This window comes from Muntiacus reevesi, chromosome 6 (assembly GCF_963930625.1).
Source record: "Muntiacus reevesi chromosome 6, mMunRee1.1, whole genome shotgun sequence".
Classification (NCBI taxonomy): domain Eukaryota; kingdom Metazoa; phylum Chordata; class Mammalia; order Artiodactyla; family Cervidae; genus Muntiacus; species Muntiacus reevesi.
In genome coordinates, this window is record NC_089254.1 from 90,958,973 (window position 1) to 90,977,131 (window position 18,159).

At 50.0% G+C, this 18,159-nt stretch overlaps 1 protein-coding gene across 4 annotated transcripts in view; it reads right to left on the minus strand.

The window, feature by feature from the left end:
• PLXNA4 (plexin A4) overlaps positions 1 to 18,159 on the minus strand; it is a 469,014-nt gene that overhangs the window by 87,609 nt on the left and 363,246 nt on the right. For all 4 annotated transcript variants that reach the window (XM_065938908.1, XM_065938911.1, XM_065938910.1 and 1 more), the window contains exons 6-9: positions 12,000 to 12,123; positions 11,173 to 11,326; positions 9,857 to 9,956; positions 7,363 to 7,477 (exon numbers count right to left, since the gene is read on the minus strand). In XM_065938908.1, the coding sequence (XP_065794980.1) occupies positions 7,363 to 7,477; positions 9,857 to 9,956; positions 11,173 to 11,326; positions 12,000 to 12,123 (493 nt within the window). The remainder of the gene's footprint in view (positions 1 to 7,362; positions 7,478 to 9,856; positions 9,957 to 11,172; positions 11,327 to 11,999; positions 12,124 to 18,159) is intronic.

Genomic DNA, 18,159 nt, shown 5'->3' on the forward strand with positions numbered 1-18,159 from the left:
TGAGTCTGCTCAGGGGAAATTTCAGAGCAACTTCCACGTTTCTCCATGAAACATTTCTCGGAGGCCCTGTTCCCCAGCACTTCAGCCATGGTCCTCACCTTTGAGCTTTCTCAACTAGAAAGAACCTGGCTTGGGAATCTTGTACAAGTGCAAGTCCGTCTTCTTCCTCTTGCTAATTTCAGTCTTGAAAGGGCTCTGAACAGTGCATGACTTCCCTACCAATGGGGATTAAAAACCCATCCCCACAGGGTCATTTGAGGGGAGTTCATGAACTACCATGTATAATACGTCTGGCACAGCGGAGCAAGTGCTCAAAAAAACAAAAAGTTGGTTTTTTCCCTCATTCGTCCCTCTCAGCTCAGGCTGCACCTGGTCTCTCAGCTACTCCCTTTTCCTAAGGCTCCTGCTCCCCTGCTCCCACCTCGCCTCTGTGTTCTTTTGTTCTCTTCCACAAACTCTCATCAATTCCCACGGTCCAGTCTACCCACCCCTTCTTGACTTCAGAGCCTGACAGTTTCAACAGCTCCGAGTGCCCCTAACACAAGGCAGATGGGAAGAGAGGTCCCGGCTCTGCTTACTGCTCATCTAAAGGCTGTCCGCTCTTCCAGAAGGTTCTGTGTGCTCTGAGAGAGGACCTCAGCCAGCCAACCACATGGCTTTGGATAAGTCCCCAAACCTTCTGGGACTCCTCATCCATAAAATGAAGAGGCTGGTTTGCATTCAGTGAATTTTACGGCCCCAGTTCTATTATCAACCCAGTGGATGATCGGGGACACATCCTTATATCACCTTTCTGAGACTCAGTTTTCCCATCTCTAAAATGGGGGTAAACAATGCCTGTTCAAGTCGTTCATAGCATGGTATTCAGAATATCGACCATTGCATGCTAGAAGGGGCAGGGGATTTTGTGGGGGAGGTTGGTCTCCTGGAAGGGCCATTTACCTACTAGGAGGGAAGTATTTTAATAACTGATATATTGAGAGTGAGATGGTTGGATGGCATCATCAACTCAATGGACATGAGTTTGAGCAAACTCCAGGAGATAGTGAAGGACAGGGAAGCCTGGCATGCTGCAGTCCATGGAGTTGCAAAGAGTCGGACATGACTGAGTGACTGGACAAAAACAACAATATTGCAACCTGGCATAGTCATACAGGCGGACACAGCTCTGATAGGCAGCGTGTGATACTGTTACTCTAGCTCACACAATTAACACGGTGCAAGAAGTACAAGGTTTCAGCCTACAACCCAGTGTTTCTATCACCTTACACACATTTTGCCATGTGCTATCTCGTTTCATAGCACATATGGTCACCCCCATATCCATTAGCAAGAAATTAAGAACACCAGTTACCTCACTCAGTCCCCACAATGACCATGGACAAGACACTCCCATCATCATCTTTCTTTCATCCCCACATGATGATCAAGCCCCCTTACAACTGAATTCCTTAAAAACATTCTGCCCTTCTTTTTCCAAAGAAGATATTTCTTTAAACAATCATTCGAAAGGGCCAGCTCCTGGAGAGTAGAAAACACCTGCATTTAGCAAGATTATTTGGAGACTCATGCCTATATTCGGAGAAGGCAATGGCACCCCACTCCAGTACTCTTGCCTAGAAAATCCCATGGATGGAGGAGCCTGGTGGGCTGCAGTCCATGGGGTCGCTAGGAGTCGGACACGACTGAGTGACTTCACTTTCACTTTTCACTTTCACACATTGGAGAAGGAAATGGCAACCCACTCCAGTGTTTTTGCCTGGAGAATCCCAGGGATGGGGGAGCCTGGTGGGCTGCCGTCTATGGGGTCACACAGAGTTGGACACAACTGAAGCGACGTAGCAGCAGCAGAAGCAGCAGCAGCAGCAGCATCATGCCTATATTAAGAGCCAGATTCCTGGGGAGGCTGTTTTGCCCGAGGCTACATTCTGCAGTCCTAAGAATAAGCTGAGGATGGGGAGAAGGGTGCCTTGAAGTGCAAGAACATCTTTAATGTCTTGGCTTTCAGGAAGAGGCTCTGGCGGACTCCATGTCCACCATCTAGCCTTGTGCATGTTTTAGTTTCCACTTTTCCACTGAAATGCACACAGAAGTAAAGACAGCATGACCAATTATGGGGCAGTGTCAACCCCAAGCCGACACATGAGGGCAAAAAACATGCCTTTCTGTCTACCATGTCCAGCATGTCATTGGCTGCTTTATACAGAGGTTTCATTGCCTATTTAAATAATTGAACAAGGACATAAAGATTGTAACCCAGCTGGGAGAGGAAAATCTGCCTCCAGGACTGGTGGTGCCTGGGGAGGGGGTGGTGGTAGGCTGTGGATTTACAGCCCCTAGTGTGTTTACAAGATGAGGGCTCTAATTCTCTTGGTTGTTACTGCAAGAGTGGGGGGATGTGATGTTCTGGGGGTGCGGGGGGAGCTGGGTGGGGGCAGCACAGAAGGGTAGCTAAGGAATAAGTAATTTGCAGGTCACCCCTCCCCCCACGTCACCTCAGCCGCCATCAATTCCAAAGTCAAGTCAGCCCCAGCCTCAACCCCCAAATTTATACTCACCTTCTCAGACCCAGGGTGCCCAATACAAAAATGCAATGCACCATATATTTTCTTCACTGTTCCCCAAGTTTATAATGCCATTAGCGTGATCTACGACGGGCCGGTTTATGGAGAGAGCCAAGTAATAATACAAAAAGGAAAGACCCATAACCTTAAGCAGGGGGAGGGGCAGATGAGATTGATGGAAAGTGCAATTGAGTGGAGAAATGGCAACCCAGTAATAGAAACCTGCAGTGGGGCAGGGGCACAAGGGGCGAGTGAGTTCTTGAGCTGGGTTTGGCTTTGTTTTCTCAAAAGAGGGTGAAAGGCATGACAAGGTTGGTTTCGCTTCCTTGAGTTGGGTCTCAGGGATAGTTCCTTTGCAAAAAGGGGAGCAGAGTCACTGACAAGGTGACCTGAGTTCCTTCAAGTCCAGCTGGGGGACAGGCCCTTGGCCTGCCTCATCTCTGGGCATGGGGCTTATTTTAGCAGCCTGTCCCAGGTCTGGACTTTCCCTGTCTTGCTAGCTCTGCAGTCCCGGGGAGGACTAACCTTGGGATCTGCAGGTTTCCCAATAACCGTCCTGGCAATGGATTCATCTCAGTGCTATAGGGGGGGTAGGGGACTTGGGGAGAGGCTTTCAAGCACAGCTTTGGAAATCAGATGGAATTCATTTTGCCTCTTCTGATCTCACAACGGTTCTCTGGAGAAAGGCTCTGGTTGAACTTCAGGAAGAGAGGGGCTTCAGGAAGCTCCTCTATGAGCCTGCTCATGGGGCGCTAGGTGACCCTCGCCTTCCTTGCAAAGCTCAGCCAGGCTGAAGCCCGAACAACATAGCACCAGCTGCAACTGACTTTCTTGTTCAGTTTAGATGAGAAATAACAGCAAAATAGTCCTTCGAGGATAAATTCTTCTCAGTGAATTTGCTTTCCCATGGAAGTTTGCCTTTGTTCCCCAAGAATCACAGTTATTAAGTGCATGGGCTTGATGAGGGGCTCAGGTCACCTAGCAGAGGATTCCAAAACCACTTAGAGACCAGTGGGCCCTCCCCCTTGGTGAAGCCGAGAGCATGGCCTTGTTCATAGCTGCCCTGGTGAGAGGCCATTCCAGTGGGAAGCCAGCAGTCTCAGCTGATACTGGAAGAAAAAGACTGAAAACTCTGCGATCCCACTTCAACTTTCCCTCGCCTTCCTCTTCCTATTCTTGTCGGTACCCAGGATCTGGCAGCTGATCTAAAGACCCAGGGTTGTTATCACAATGCCATCATTAGTTGAAACAAAATCATTCCTTGTAACTGGAATACAGTGACTATAAACGACATATGCTATTGGGCATTCTATTTCTAATAATTGTAATTACTGGAGAATACTTGTCATTAATATAATAACAACAATGATTGACCAGTTCTCTGTTCCAGACCAATAACTTCACCTGAATGCCCTCTTTGTTCAGGAAAAAAAAAAGAGGTAATTCAACATGCGTGGTGATAGTCAGTCAACAAAGCCAGTGTTGAAACTGGAGGACGCCTGGATGAAAATCTTCTTAGGGATACAGGATGCTGCTGGGTCGTAGAGGCCACCTGGCAGCCTCCTTCTTGGCTAACAAAAGGCCTCTGTCTACATCCCCACACTCAAAGGTGGAAAGCAAATGAAAACCTAGGGACTTCTAGAAGAATCGCTGTGCCTGAGTCTCCCCTTCATTCCCAGGGTGTGTTTGGGCCTAGAAGTTCAGGGTTGCTGCAGACCTGAGGCTATGTGAGCCCCTCGTTGGGCAGAACTGGGAGACCTAGGCCACACGTGGACACTCACCCGCTAAGGCCACTTCCTGGATGTGGGTTTCTCATTGACGTTCTCCAGATTATTTCCACTGATAATTACAGAACCTCAGCAATCACGTGGACCAGTGGCCCCGTTTTACACATCTCTAAATACAGATCTACCGGTCTCTTGTGTGTGTGTGCTAGTCCTTCAGTCGTCTCTGACTCTTTGTGACCCCAAGGACTGTAGCTCTCCCAGCTTCTTTGTCCATGGGATTTTCCAGGCAAGAATACTGGAGTGGGTTGCCATGCCCTTCTCTACGAGATCTTCCCAACCCAGGGATCGAAGCTGGGTCTCCCATTGCAGGCAGATTCTTTACCGTCTGAGCCACCATATAATTTTATATACTGTTAAACCTCCCATATTGCTTTGTGTGTAGGAAATGCTCAGCGTGGGTAAGGCAGGATGAGAGGTGACCTGTGACAATGCTTCAGAGTACCATGCCATGAATAACCTCTTCCCCTGGCATGGAGACTGGGTTATTGTATCTGGAGGCTTCCTCAAAATCACCATTCAAATGTGTAAATTTCTTTGTTACCTCTTATTCCTGTTACCAGCTCTTCTGAGAGACAAAAATATAGAAAACAAAACAATGACATTAAAAAAAATCATCATATTTCCATTAGCAGCTAGGACATTTTTTTTTTTTAAATCTCTGAGGATAATGACCTTCCTCTGCTGACCTAAAATGGCTGGAATCAGCCAATAGTCCATAGATATTTACTTATTTCTTTTTTTCTTGGTACAGTCTCCAGGAAGACACTGTTACAACAACCACCACGATGAACTGGTGAACTCTGGCCTCTTTGTGTTATATTCAAAATGGTCTGTTATTGATCTGGGTATAGCGCAACCTCCAAGTTTGGACCAGGAGGAGCACAGCTTTAAGGCTTCCCTCTCTTGAAATAAATAAGCATCCAAGAAAAAGAGAAACCAATGTTAATTCCATTCAGTGATGTTATAAGACAGGCATGGTGATTCCAAGTTACCTGGGAGCCTGTCACTGTGATCGCTTGCCATAACAATGGTGATTGGACTGCAGTGGGTTAGTCCTTCTCTTTGCTCCTCCATCCATCACGCTCCTCCAGGCTTTTACTTCTTTCAAGGACCCTGGCACCACACCCTCTGAGGTTCCATGAATCCCCAGTGACCTTTGCCACAACCAGGTACAGATGGGAGCTGTGCCTGGCTTGTGATCTGGGCACTTGAAAACATTATTCTTTTATGGAGATCACTGAACGGCACTGGGAAACGTGGTGGGCTCTTGCTTTATTCTTTTCTGTTGTTCCGCCTCCCCCCCCTTTCTGAGTAGCAGATGCCAGCTCCTTTTACATATTTAAAAGAAAGGAACTTGGGACAGGAGGAGCAAACAAGACAAAAAAGCAGGAATGTGAAAACCTCCTTCAAGGTAATTAAATGATTAGGGGCCTTTGAAATCCACCAGATAGCTCAATTGTCTCTGTTTTCATTTTATTCTCCGGCCTCTCTACATGCGAAATCCCTGCCAGATACGCCAGTCTGGGAAGCCAAAGACAGTCTGGAAACCTCTTTGTCTCCGCTTCCATCAAGTTACTTGTAGGTTTCTGAGCAACATAAGAAGATGTGCTTCCTGAGCTCTTAGCCCCTGGCTTGGTGGGTCAACTAGCCCTTCTTCTGCTCCTGACCTCACAATCTAAGACAAAAGCCCAGGATTGAGGAGATGGTACAGCGTTTTTTCAGGGTCTTCATGCCAAGATAGTGAGGTGTCCTTTGTTCCTACCTTTCAGAGATAAGACAGCTTCCCTCCTGCCCTTAAGGCTTTGGCCTAAATTAGAGTTCCCGGTGGGGTGGGAGTCTAGCGGGAAGGGGAGGGGGCACGATGGTGGGCCTCTCTGTTCTCACCATGCCCTATCCATCCCCTAAAGAGCCCTTATGCTTTCTGTACCTGGAAAGGCCCTGCTCTCACAGCTGTGGTTTGCCACATGGTCATGGCACTCATGTGGGTGTGTGAAGAGGGCTGGAAGGTACATCCATGACCTGGGGGTGGGGGCAATATCAGAGCCGATCTGAGTCCAGTGTTGGCTGAGAGGGTGCCCTGTCCCTGCATCCAGTGGGGTCTAGCCAACATGATATAGATATCGCTTTTCCACCTTTCTATTCTAAACAACAGCATTCTAAACCACTCTGTTCAGAACTACTGATCCCATGATTGGAGTCACACAGCACCATCATGTTTGAACAATAGCAGACTTTTCTAAAGTGATTTTACACCCATTACCCTTGAGGTCTTTGCCCAAAAGTTTACCTTAACAGAGAGGAAACAACATAGGCATAGAGGATGTCTATTATGATGATGAAGATTTTTCAGGGATAAGACTAAAGATGAGGAGGGAATAGAAACCGTGCCATGGTTGTGGAGCCTGACTCTGCACTAGTGATTCACAGAGTGGACTGTGCAGCTGAATCGCAGATGCCTCACCCCGAGGGGCCATCGGTTGGTCTGGGAGACTTTGCATCTCTACATGTTCCCAGATGATGCCAATGCTGCTGGTCTGGGGACCACACTTTGAGAACCACCACTCTGCAGGGGTGGAGGGTGGGGGAAGGTTTACTGACCATCTTTTCATTCATATTCTCTCTTTTATTCAGTTTGACCTGTTTGATCTCAGCTAGGCTCTGTGGACAACACTCCAAGGGAAAGCTGAGGACTCTACATACAATCCTGCTCTGTACAATTATTTCCAGGACACACACACACATCTCTGGAATTGTTTTGGAACTTACCTGGTGTGTGGAGGGTCCTGCTGGCTGGAGTGACCTCCTGCCTGTAACTGAACCCCCAGGACTGATCCAGAGTGGAGAACTTTGCTTCTTTACTGCTTTCGAGAAATGATCCTTTAAGAGGTGGGGTCAGAGAGCGAGGGGGTGGTCCTCCTGGATTTGCCTGTTTCCTCTTTTTAAGGAGAAGCCTCCTTGTGTGTCCCTTGCTCACAGCAGGCAGCACTCATGGCTCTGGCTATGGGACCTACCTCAGCCAGCTTCACCCGGCCTTCCTGGAAGGAGCAAGACTTGGGGTCGTGGGTGCAGACATGGCGGTATTTACACCAGTGGCAGCGGTACGGACTCTCCACACAGGACAGGCACCTGGGCACGGAGGAGGAAAAGGCATACATCACAGGAGCTGTATGTGCCCAAAGCAGAAGGCCTAAGGCTCTAGGGCCTAGCAAAACATGCTCTCGTAGTAGGAGAAGCCACCCTCAAACACTCAGGAAGAGCAGATCTGGTTAAAAACTCAGCCCCTTTCTCTCCAAGTCCTCAGGAAGTTGAGAGTCTCTGGCCTCCTCCCTTCTAGTCAAGTACTTGACAATCTGATCCCCCAGGACCTCATCAACCTCCCTCCATTTTTACAGGATGGCCCTCACATTGGCTGAATAGGGAAACAGTGAGGTCTGGAGTTGAGGGGCTCATCCAGAGAACCCATCAGAATTAGGACAAAGAGTGAAATTGAGTTTTAATCCCATGTGACTCCAGGGTCTTGGCTGACATGGACCCACATTGGCAGAGGAAGGTCCTGAGGCTGCCCCCTCAGTATGGTGGGCTCTCGCAGAGTTGGCAACCCAACCTCTACTCATTACGCCAGGAAACACAAGGCAACTTGATAAAAGCGCCTTCCTGTTTAAAACCCAACATGGTCCCCTTCTTCCAAAAGGTCAAACCTAAATGCCTTGCCATGCAGGCTAAGCCCTTTGTGGTCCAGGCCCACTGTCCCAGCACGTGTCTGGTGCTTCAGCCAAGAACAGGCTGTGCTGTCCCCAAGCTGTCCTTCTACCTGGAGTACCATTTCTTCTGCCTCACCATCTCCTCTTGCTTCTTTGACTGATGGAGAGTTGGTCTCACTGAAACCTTCATCCGATTCATCCCTTTGTTTCTGTCTCTGAGACAGACAGTACTGGTCTTGCTGTATTATATCTTACTTATTCACTGTCCTGTTCATTTGCTAGCCCACTAGGCCATGATTCTTGGGGGATAGGGATTGAATCTTTGCACATTATTAATTTCTAATCCTCCCTGTCTAATGAGTAACACACTGTCTTGCACATAGGAAGCTTAAAGTCATTTGATGGACTGAATGGAAACTTAGAATATGCTTTCATCTACTGACTTCACTTTCCTAGAGGGGCGAAAGGGGAGTGAGGGATTAGGTCATTAAGTGTAAAGCCATGGCAAGCTCTTTGGAAAGAAGGAGGAAGAGAATTCCAATTTGGCTGGGAGGAGTGGTTGCCTGTTACGTGGGGCTCCAAAGAAAGCCATACTCTGGACTCACAGCTGCCATAGCCATAGACCAGAGCCCCAGGTATCTTTGGTGATGTTAACTAGCTTGTCCTCTATGGAAAAGGAAACAGAACATTATGTTAAAGCCAGCAAAGCTTTTTGAGATCAGGCTCTGTGGTTTTCAAACTGTGCTCTATGGAACCCTGGGAGTTCCATGGAGCTTTTCTGGAGACTGTGTGAGATGTGAGGGATTCCTAGGCAGAGGGGTTTCAGGTGCCCTTAACTCTCAACCATCTTCTACTTCCATTCAGTTTGTATCTTGGGCTTTCACACCTGATTTTAGTTGAAGAAAGGTTTCTATGGTGAAAGAAAGGTTTGTACCTTCTCAGTGTGGTCCAAATCCATCCTTTTAGAGAGGAAATGATAATATAATAACAGCAAAGTGCACAGTGCCTAAACAATGGGCCAGATGTGGATCCAAGTGCTATCCTTGTATTAGCTTTTTTAGCTCTCACAGCCACCAGTGGGGGCTGGCAAGCAATCAGCGATGTTCCAGCCAATGGGACCAAGCCCCCGCCATGTCAGCTGTTAAGTATGCGGGTGACATCCTCAGGAGGAGAACTGCTGCTTCCTCACTTACAGAAGACACTAGGGTGCAGAATAGCTATGTGGACTAGCTGGCCTGATGCCACAGCCTGAGCCTCTGTCCTCCGTGGCTTCCCTCAGGAAGCAGATGCTCCAGTCATACAGAGCCCGAGCTGGAGCCTGAGCAAGAGCCAGACCCCACCCCAGGCCAAAGCCTTCCTCTGACCCTTGCCAGCTGAGTCCTGACCCCTCTGCAGGGGAACTGTGCAAGCTGAGCATTCAGGTGACTTGTGGGACCACCTGCCCACACACATGGGGCTTCCTCTCCCTCCCCAGACTCCTCCTCTCACCCGGGGTGCAGGCTGCTCTGTTCTGCAGGTGAAAAGCACTCCCTCCTCAACAGATGGTGGAAGGTGAATCAGGTTAGACAGATTTATGCCAGAGAAGATGCATGGGCGAGGGACCTGGAGCTCCCCAGCTCACAGGCTCTCACTCTGCTCATTCTAGCCTCTTTCCATTAACCCTGTGGGTGCCAGAGGAGGGAGGTGAAAGAGGTCACCTTACAGGGCCTTCGGATGGTAAGATGGAACAAGGGTGGGGCCTCCTATCTTTGGATGAGCTTTGACGCCAGAAACAGGGAGTTGAGTGAGACTGAGGGACACTTACGAATTGTGGACGCTACAGTTGTAGAAGACAAAGCTAGTGCTGGCGAAGGTCATGCCTGTCTCCTTCGACTTGAGCTGCAGCTGGACAACGTGGTGGTCCCCTGTGGGCAGAGCCGGCCATGAGGTCAGGTGGAGGGCCACGATCCCGTGTCAGGTCCCACTGAGAGTAACACACCGTGGGAAAGGGCAGCCCACTCCCCATGGGTGGAATCACCTGGGCCCAGTCTAGGGCAGAATAGAATAATCCGAGAACTGAATAGATGCAGACAGCAGTTCTAGTCTATTCCTCCTTCCTCACTCTAGTCCCAGCATCCATCTCTCACTTGCTCACCAGGTTCTTTCCTGTACACACACACACACACACACACACACACACACTCTGACAGGTATTCACATGTGCATTCACATGCATGATGTCCATGCAGGCGGCACAGAACTGTGAACACACACATTGACTAGCTACCAGGAGAAACGTGCAGACACTTGGCAATGTTGCCACAAACCACACAAGAAGTTTTGCATGTACGTGAGTGCCCCACGAGCCCCTTCCACTTCTGTAAGGGGAGACTCTGACACCCCTTCCTCAGGTGGACTGGTGGCTCCACTCAGGCAGGCATCCCTGGACTCCTCAGCTGGCGCCAGGAAGGAGCTGGGGCCCGTGTTTAATTCACAGCCCTGACCCCAGGCCCCTTGTTCTGAGCCTTCCCCAAGAGCCTCATTAATCAATCAACTCGGAACACATCTGACAAGCCCAAATGGGAGGACCAACATGGAATCAGGCTGCCCAGGCCGGCCTGTGCCTCTCAGCGCTGGGCCTCTGTCCACTCCGTCCTTCCCATGGCAGCTGGCCATGAACAGGAAGCTCTGGGGAGGCTGGGCGGGTCGGGGATGGAGTAGATAGCAGTCAGGGTCAGAGACCCTGCAGTGCAGGCAGGAGGTAAGGAGCCAAATGACCCCTGCACCCCATCCCTCCTCCCGTGTCTGTCCATGCCAGCCCTCCCACACTGCAGCCAGATCTCTGAGCTGGCACACTCTGATGCTGTGCTGGCTGTTCCCTTCCTTGCTCTCGTGGCACTGCTCCTCACCCATGGTGAGGCCGACTCCTGGATGCTCACCAGGTTTCAATTCCAAAGGCAGTGGAGGGACACTCCATCCCCCTCTTCCGGGAGCATCCCCACCAAGGTACACCCTTTCCTCCAACCCTCCCCTCCTGTGTGCTCCCCCCACTCCGACCCCCTGCATCTGTCCTGAGTTCTCGTGGTACAGGCAGCAGGAGGAAGGACTCACCACCCAGCTTTACCTCCGGGGACCGCTCACCGTTCTCCGTGATGATCTGGGGCACCTCCTTGGCTGCCGGGGAATAACACTGGATCTGATTGCCTATCACCAGCCCATCCATCTCTGATAGGTCCTCAAAGGTGCAGTTGACGCCAGCTGTCAGCTCCGGGACGTTGTATGTCTCCAGGACCAGCTGTGAACAGTCCAGCGTGGGGAGAGAGAAGGAGAGAGAAATGGGAGAAGAAATGGGAATAAAGTAAGAAAGAGGGAGGGCAAAGAGATCAGAGAGAAAGAGAAGAGAGAAAAGCATGTGGCAATATTGACATAAAGAAGAAAAGACCCAGTTTATGACAGGAGCGGATGGAGAAGGTAAAACAGTAAGAGACAGAGAAAAAGGAAATTAGCGTCTGAATATAGTTGGCCCAGGAAATGGAAATGACTGCTTAGGGGATTTGTAGGTAGAAAGCCGGGCATGATTCCATTATCCCCAATTTTAGAAAATGGGAACATCAATCATCCAGATGCCCATGTCCCGTCTTCTCCTTCTGCATGTGCATCTTTCCCATCTCACAGATGAGGATGGCTTTCCCAACACTCTCCCTGTCTTGGTCACTTTTCCCGTCATTTCTGGTGTCTCAGTTTTCCCTGCCTTTCTATCCATTATGCACAGAGCCTCTTCCCCAGTATTCCTACAAATGTTCCCTACTCTCATCTCCAGGGACACATTCTTAACCCCTGCCCTGCTCTGGGGTGGCTTTGTTGGCCAGACACAGCCCAGCCCTCCCGGGGGTGGGGATGGGTCTGCAGCCCTTTTGGTGGGGAGAGGGCTCTTCCCCAAGTCCCTTGACCCTGTCCCACCGTCTTACCAGGACGTTGTACTGAGAAACGGAGATGTTGCTGGGGTGGACGGTCAGCCGGACACACTGCTTCACCTCGGAGGCGAACCTGCGGGGCTCTCTGGACCGCTCACAGCGCTCCTTCCGGGTGCATCTGGTGAGGACAGGGAGGCCACGGGGGCTCAGGATGCCGCTCCTGGTCCACCGAGGGTCTGGCATGGAGGTCAGGCATTGCCAGCAGCAGCTAGGAGGTGCCCAGGACTAACCTTCTGGTTTCCTTCCACCAGCTTGTCCAACCCCCATCACGCCCACAATGGAAGAAGGCAATTCCAATCACTGGTTGCCACATGCAAAACCCTGAGAGTCACCCCAAAGTGCCCTCAGGGCCTCCTCATTCACAGAAACAGGTGGAAGTCTTTTCTAGTCCCCCTCTCCATTCAATCTCAGCCCTCACCACCCTTCCCCTCCTTAGCAAACCGAGGCTGTTTTTTCCAGATTCCTCTTTCTGACTTCCTTGTTTTTGTGCACCCCAGCTCCTCTGTCTGGGTGCCCCTCACACATTACCCTCATCCAACTTCTACCTATCCCTCCAGACAAGGTTCAACCACAGTGCCCTTGCCATGGCGCCCCGCCGCCCCCGCCCCCCCCCGCCCCGTCCCAACCAACCCGCTCCTACCCCAAGCGAAATTAACAGCACTGTGGCATTTCCTGCCATCTAGAACTTCTTGGACTCTATGACAATTATTAAGCTAAATGCAGCCTTTTCCTATCAAGTGTGAACTTCTCAAAAGAAAGAACTATGCCTGACTTATTTTGGAATCCCCTGCATACCTCCTGCCCAGCAGACAAAGGTAAATGTAAGTAAGCAGGAGGGAGCGAGGGGGTGGGGTGGGTGGAGGAGTGATTAACATCGCAGAGTGTAGAAGTTCAGCGTGCGCCCTGGAGCCAGGCTGAGCTAGATCCAGACTCCAGCTCTGGGACCCAGGGTCACTGCTCTAGTGAAAGTCGCTCAGTCGTGTTCAATGTTTTGTGACCCCATGGACTATACAGTCCATGGAATTTTCCAGGCCAGAATACTGGAGTGGGTAGCTCTTCTCCCTTCTCCAGGGGATCTTCCCAACCCAGGGATTGAACCCAGGCCTCTCGCATTCCAGGAGGATTCTTTACTGGCTGAGCTGTAAGTCAAAGAATACTGGAGTGAGTAGCCTGTACCTTCTCCAGTGGATATTCCTGACCCAGGAATTGAATCAGGGTCTCCTATGTTGCAGGCAGATTCTTTACCAATTGAACTATCAGGGAAGCAGGCTCAGTGCATACATGCACGCTAAGTCACTTAGTCCTTAGTCACGTTCGACTCTGCGACACCATGGACCATAGCCCGCCAGGCTCCTCTGTCCATGAGATTCTCCAGGCAAGAATACTGGAGTGGGTTGCCATTTCCTTCTCCCCTTGCTCAAGGTCACCAGCTAATCAGAGGAGTGTGTATTTGAACACAGATCAACTCTGGACCTTCCGTTCTCACCCACTGTGCTCTGCCTCCACAAAGCTTCTACTAAATCCATTTCCCTTGCCATTCTGATGTCCCCTTCTGTGCTTAGTACAAGTTAAAAATTTCCCTTCAATCTCCTTTTCTAGGCTAATCTTTGTTTTTGCCTGCCACTGGAAGTACTTTGAATATCACGGAGACTTGTGAATTCTCCAGGGCTCATCTAGAAATCACATACCAAGGGTGAAAGGTCAGCTGAGAGTGTGGTCATCTCCAAGGCGCCCCTGGGCTGCTCCAGCAGACCCATGGCAACAAGGGCATCTGCCTAAAAGTCTGGGAAGTTAATTTACCAGGCTAGCTCCTCAGCGCGGACTTCATTACCTCCAGCCATTAAGCTAATGTTATGGACTTTTCCAGGGTGTCTGCACTGACATCGCTATTAATAGTGTTATTACTCCCATTAACAGCAGACCCAGAGAGCTGGTACGAACTTCAATTATTCACTGACTCCCCAACTTTGAAGTTCCTATTTCCAAGAGCAATCAGTAGATCTGAAAAATGGCTTTGATTAAATTATGAAGAGAGGAAAAATGAAGCTACTTTCAGCCCAAACATCACCAGGAATTACCAAATAGAATCCAGGCAGAAAAGAGGTGACTCTCCCTCTGTTGCAGGGGGTACAAAGGAACTTGGGTGGGAGAAGCCCACAACAAAGGTCCAGCTGCATGGTTCACTGCTCCCGGAGCTCATGGGACTGCATCTTTCCACAGCTCCCAAGAGCCTGCAACTAATCGTGTATCATCTCCCTGCAGATTTAGATCTGCAATGCAGGAGACCCAGGTTTGATCCCTGGGTCAGGAAGATTCCCTGGAGAAGGGACTGGTTACCTAGTCCAGTATTCTTACCTGGAGAATTCCATGGACAGAGGAACCTGATGGGTTACAATCCATGGGGTCGCAAAGAATCTGACAAGACTAAAACTTTCACTTTGAAGGGAATGGCTACCCACTCCAGTATTCTTGCCTCGAGAATTCCATGGACAGAGAAGATTGGCAGGCTACAGTCAATGGGGTTGCAAAAAGGCACACACAACTGAGCAACTAACCGTGAGCATAAGCACATGGAAGCCATCTATAGCTTTCAATTTTCAAGATCCCATCCTGCTCTGTACTCTTAGGCAAATTACTCCAAGATCATGGCATCTGGTCCCATCACCTCATGGCAAATAGATGGGAAAACAGTGGCTGACTTTATTTTGGGGGGCTCCAAAATCACTGCAGATGGTGATTGCAGCCATGAAATTAAAGGACGCTTACTCCTTGGAAGGAAAGTTATGACCAACCTAGACAGCATATTAAAAAGCAGAGACATTACTTTGTCAGCAAAGGTACATCTAGTCAAGGCTATGGTTTTTCCAATAGTCATGTATGGATGTGAGAGTTGGACTATAAAGAAAGCTGAGCACAGAAGAATTGATGCTTTTGAACTGTGGTGTTGGAGAAGACTCTTGAGAGTCCCTTGGACAGCAAGGAGATCCAACCAGTCCATCCTAAAGGAGAATAGTCCTGGGTGTTCATTGGAAGGACTGATGTTGAAGCTGAAACTCCAATACTTTGGCCACCTGATGTGAAGAGCTGACTCATCTGAAAAGACCCTGAAGCTGGAAGGATTGAGGGCAGGAGGAGAAGGGGACGACAGAGGATGAGATGGCTGGATGGCATCACTGACTCAATAGACATGAGTCTGGGTAAATTCTGGGAGTTGGTGATGGACAGGGAGGCCTGGTGTGCTGCAGTTCATGGGGTCGCAAAGAGTCAGACACAACTGAGTGGCTGACTGAACTGAACTGAACTTGCTGCCTCAGTTTTCTCATCTGTAAAATGGGGACAAAATAGTACCTATCTAATGTGGTTATTCATAAGGGCTAAAAGAGGATGTGAATAAAGCATGGAAGACAGCACCTGATGTATAATAAGCCCTCAATAAAAGCTAATGCTACTGTCATCCCTCCTCCACCTTCCCCATCCAACCCCTCCAAATCGCAGCTGATGCAGAAGTACAGAGTTCCTCTCAGTCTGGCCCATGGGGCAAATCAAAGATGAAAAGAGAAGGATGGAGGCAGCACTTTTCCTCTTAGTGAGGGAGGGGGAGCCCCAGAGGGCAGCAGGGAGCAAACAGGAAAAGCCTGGGTTGTAGCTCTGCTTTCTTCCCAGCTGTCAAAGGGTATTGAGAACTCAGCTCTCTTCACAGAAAGTCAAGTTTAAGGTCAGTGTCGGGGATGTTTTGACATTTCTACTATCCCTTAGGGCCCATAAGGGCGGAAGCTGTGAATGTCCAAAAGCAGACAATTGACCTTAGAAGTGATGGGGAAATGGAGGGGAAGTGTGGATTCCTTCTGGGTTCTTGCAGGGTCTGGTGGGGTAATGGCTTCAGCGCTTCTGGCACTCTGATACCTCACTAGCCCAGGCAAGAGCTGGGAAATGTGCAAAGGGTTAATTCATGACCCCTGCTGGCTTAGATCTTTCCTTCAAAGGAGCTACAGGGACTTCCCAAAGCATCTCTTTGCATTCCATTGTGGGGGCACCTTGGACATGGCAGGAGACCCTGCTTCATCCATTTTCCAGGCAGGACTCAAACAGTGCATGCCTTATGGCTTTGAGTTTCCAGACAACCATCCCTGCTAGCACCAGGGCCGCCCCCACTGAACACAGACCTGCAGGAAGCGGGCCCCAGCAAGATAGCCTGGGCCTGGGATTGGAGTCCGTCCCTGCTAAGCTCCTCTCCCCTCTCCCCCTCACTCCAGTTTCTCTGCAGAGGGTCCTCCAGCCCCAGTCCAGAGGTGCTAAAAGCCCTTGGGGACAAAGGCCCTGGCCCCTGGAGGGGTTATTATTCAAGTCAGTGGTTCCAATGAGATTATCCTGTCTAATGAAGCAGCTCCTACTGCCTCCCCTAAGCCTGAACTTTCACTGCTGGAGAGTTCCCAGCCAAGTGGAAAATTAGAAGGGAGAGGAATGGAAGAAGGAAGGGGGTGAGGGAGAGAGAAAGAGGTGGTGATTAAATTCTTCAGAAATTAATTCCTAAATACGACGATAGAAATATTAACTCCCAGGGCTGCTGGCCGGGCAAGCAAATTTCAATTTGGAAGTGGGGCTATCTGTGAGTCCAAACTTGGCTAGCCTCTAAACTGGAGTCAGCGGGGGGCGTACATCATTGCTAGTCCATCTCTCCAGGCCCTCCAGGGTGGGTCTACCGGCAGGCCTCGGATATCAGAACTAGCTCCTTGCCTCTCCCCACAGGTGACCCCTAGTCCTCAACCTTTCACGATGGTCATGATCTTTGCTTGAAGTGCAATATTTGGGGAATCTGTGTTTAGAACGTGAAGGGGTTGGAAAAAATGGAATGGAGGTGGGGCTCTCAAATGAACTTTGTAGAAAAGTTAAGAGGAACTTTATTCAAGTTGGAGATCTTGGGGGCACAAAAGGACTTGCATTTTTGGATCAGTCTGGACTTGAATCCCAGTGGTAAAGAAGCCACCTGCCATTTCAGGGGATGTGGGTTCGATCCCTGGGTTGGGAAGATCCCCTGGAAAAGGAAATGGCAACCCACTCCAGTATTCTTGACTAGAAAATCCCATGAACAGAGGAGTCTGGCGTGGCAAAAGAGTCAGACATGACTTAGCAACTAAACAACAAGAACAAGAATGGAACAAATTGCTCTCTCCACCTTTTCCCAGGTGGCCCTGGGGTAGCCACACACACGACTGCTTCAGACAAGGCGTGGCTGGTTGGAGTGGCCCAAAGTAGGAAGACTCCGCAGCTGTGGGTTTGTCCCAGTCACCCTGTCACAGCCCTCCAGCCCCGGGGAGGACAGGCAGGGGACAGGGACCATGGAGGAGGCCCTGGTCAGACACACGACGCCTGCTCACCTTGCCACTAAAGCCAGAGCTACCCCCCAGTCCCCCAGGGGTTGCCCGCACAGCCTCTCCTTAATTTTCAAGGCATGGCTATAAGACGGCTCTTGTGACAGCCATTATATAGCGGAGGAAACTGAGCCCAGACCGGGTCTGTCCACAGGCTGGTTCTTCTTAGTTTAACCCACCACTTCTGCTCTAAGTAGCAGCATTTTTTCATTCCTTTTCTTTCCTTCATTCCATATTGATAGAAGCTATACAAGTGTGAAGAGTGACCCATGCCAAGCCATCCTGAGGAGGGCATCCTTCCAGGAGAAGAAATCGGCAAAGAGGAGGGGTCCCCAGACCGGGAAGGGAAAGACTTTCTCAAAACTGATCTTATCTCTCCCCTGTCAATGTCCTGGGTTATATGAGCCTCCCAGGAGTGACGCTGATGACCCTGCTGAAGAAAGGTAACGTCTGGGCCAATCGATGGGGCTGGGTCTGTAGGGGATCCCGTTACCTTCTTGGACTGGGTGTGGGAGGGGAAGTGGGAGAGGGGGATGGGAACTCGGTGGTTGGAGGGAGGGTTCCAGGCCCAGGACAAGTGAAGGGTGGACTTCAGGGCTGTAGGTGGGCTGTCGCATTTCCTTTCCTTCACCCAAGACAGAATAGGCTAGGGCCCAGTAGGGTGGAGGCCCTGTGAAATAAAAAAAAAAAGGCTCAAGGTGATGGACAAATAGATACCCTGTTTGTTGAAGCTTTTGTTACCAGTGGAACTCAGCAAGCCCATGGGCTGGGACCTGGGGCTGCGA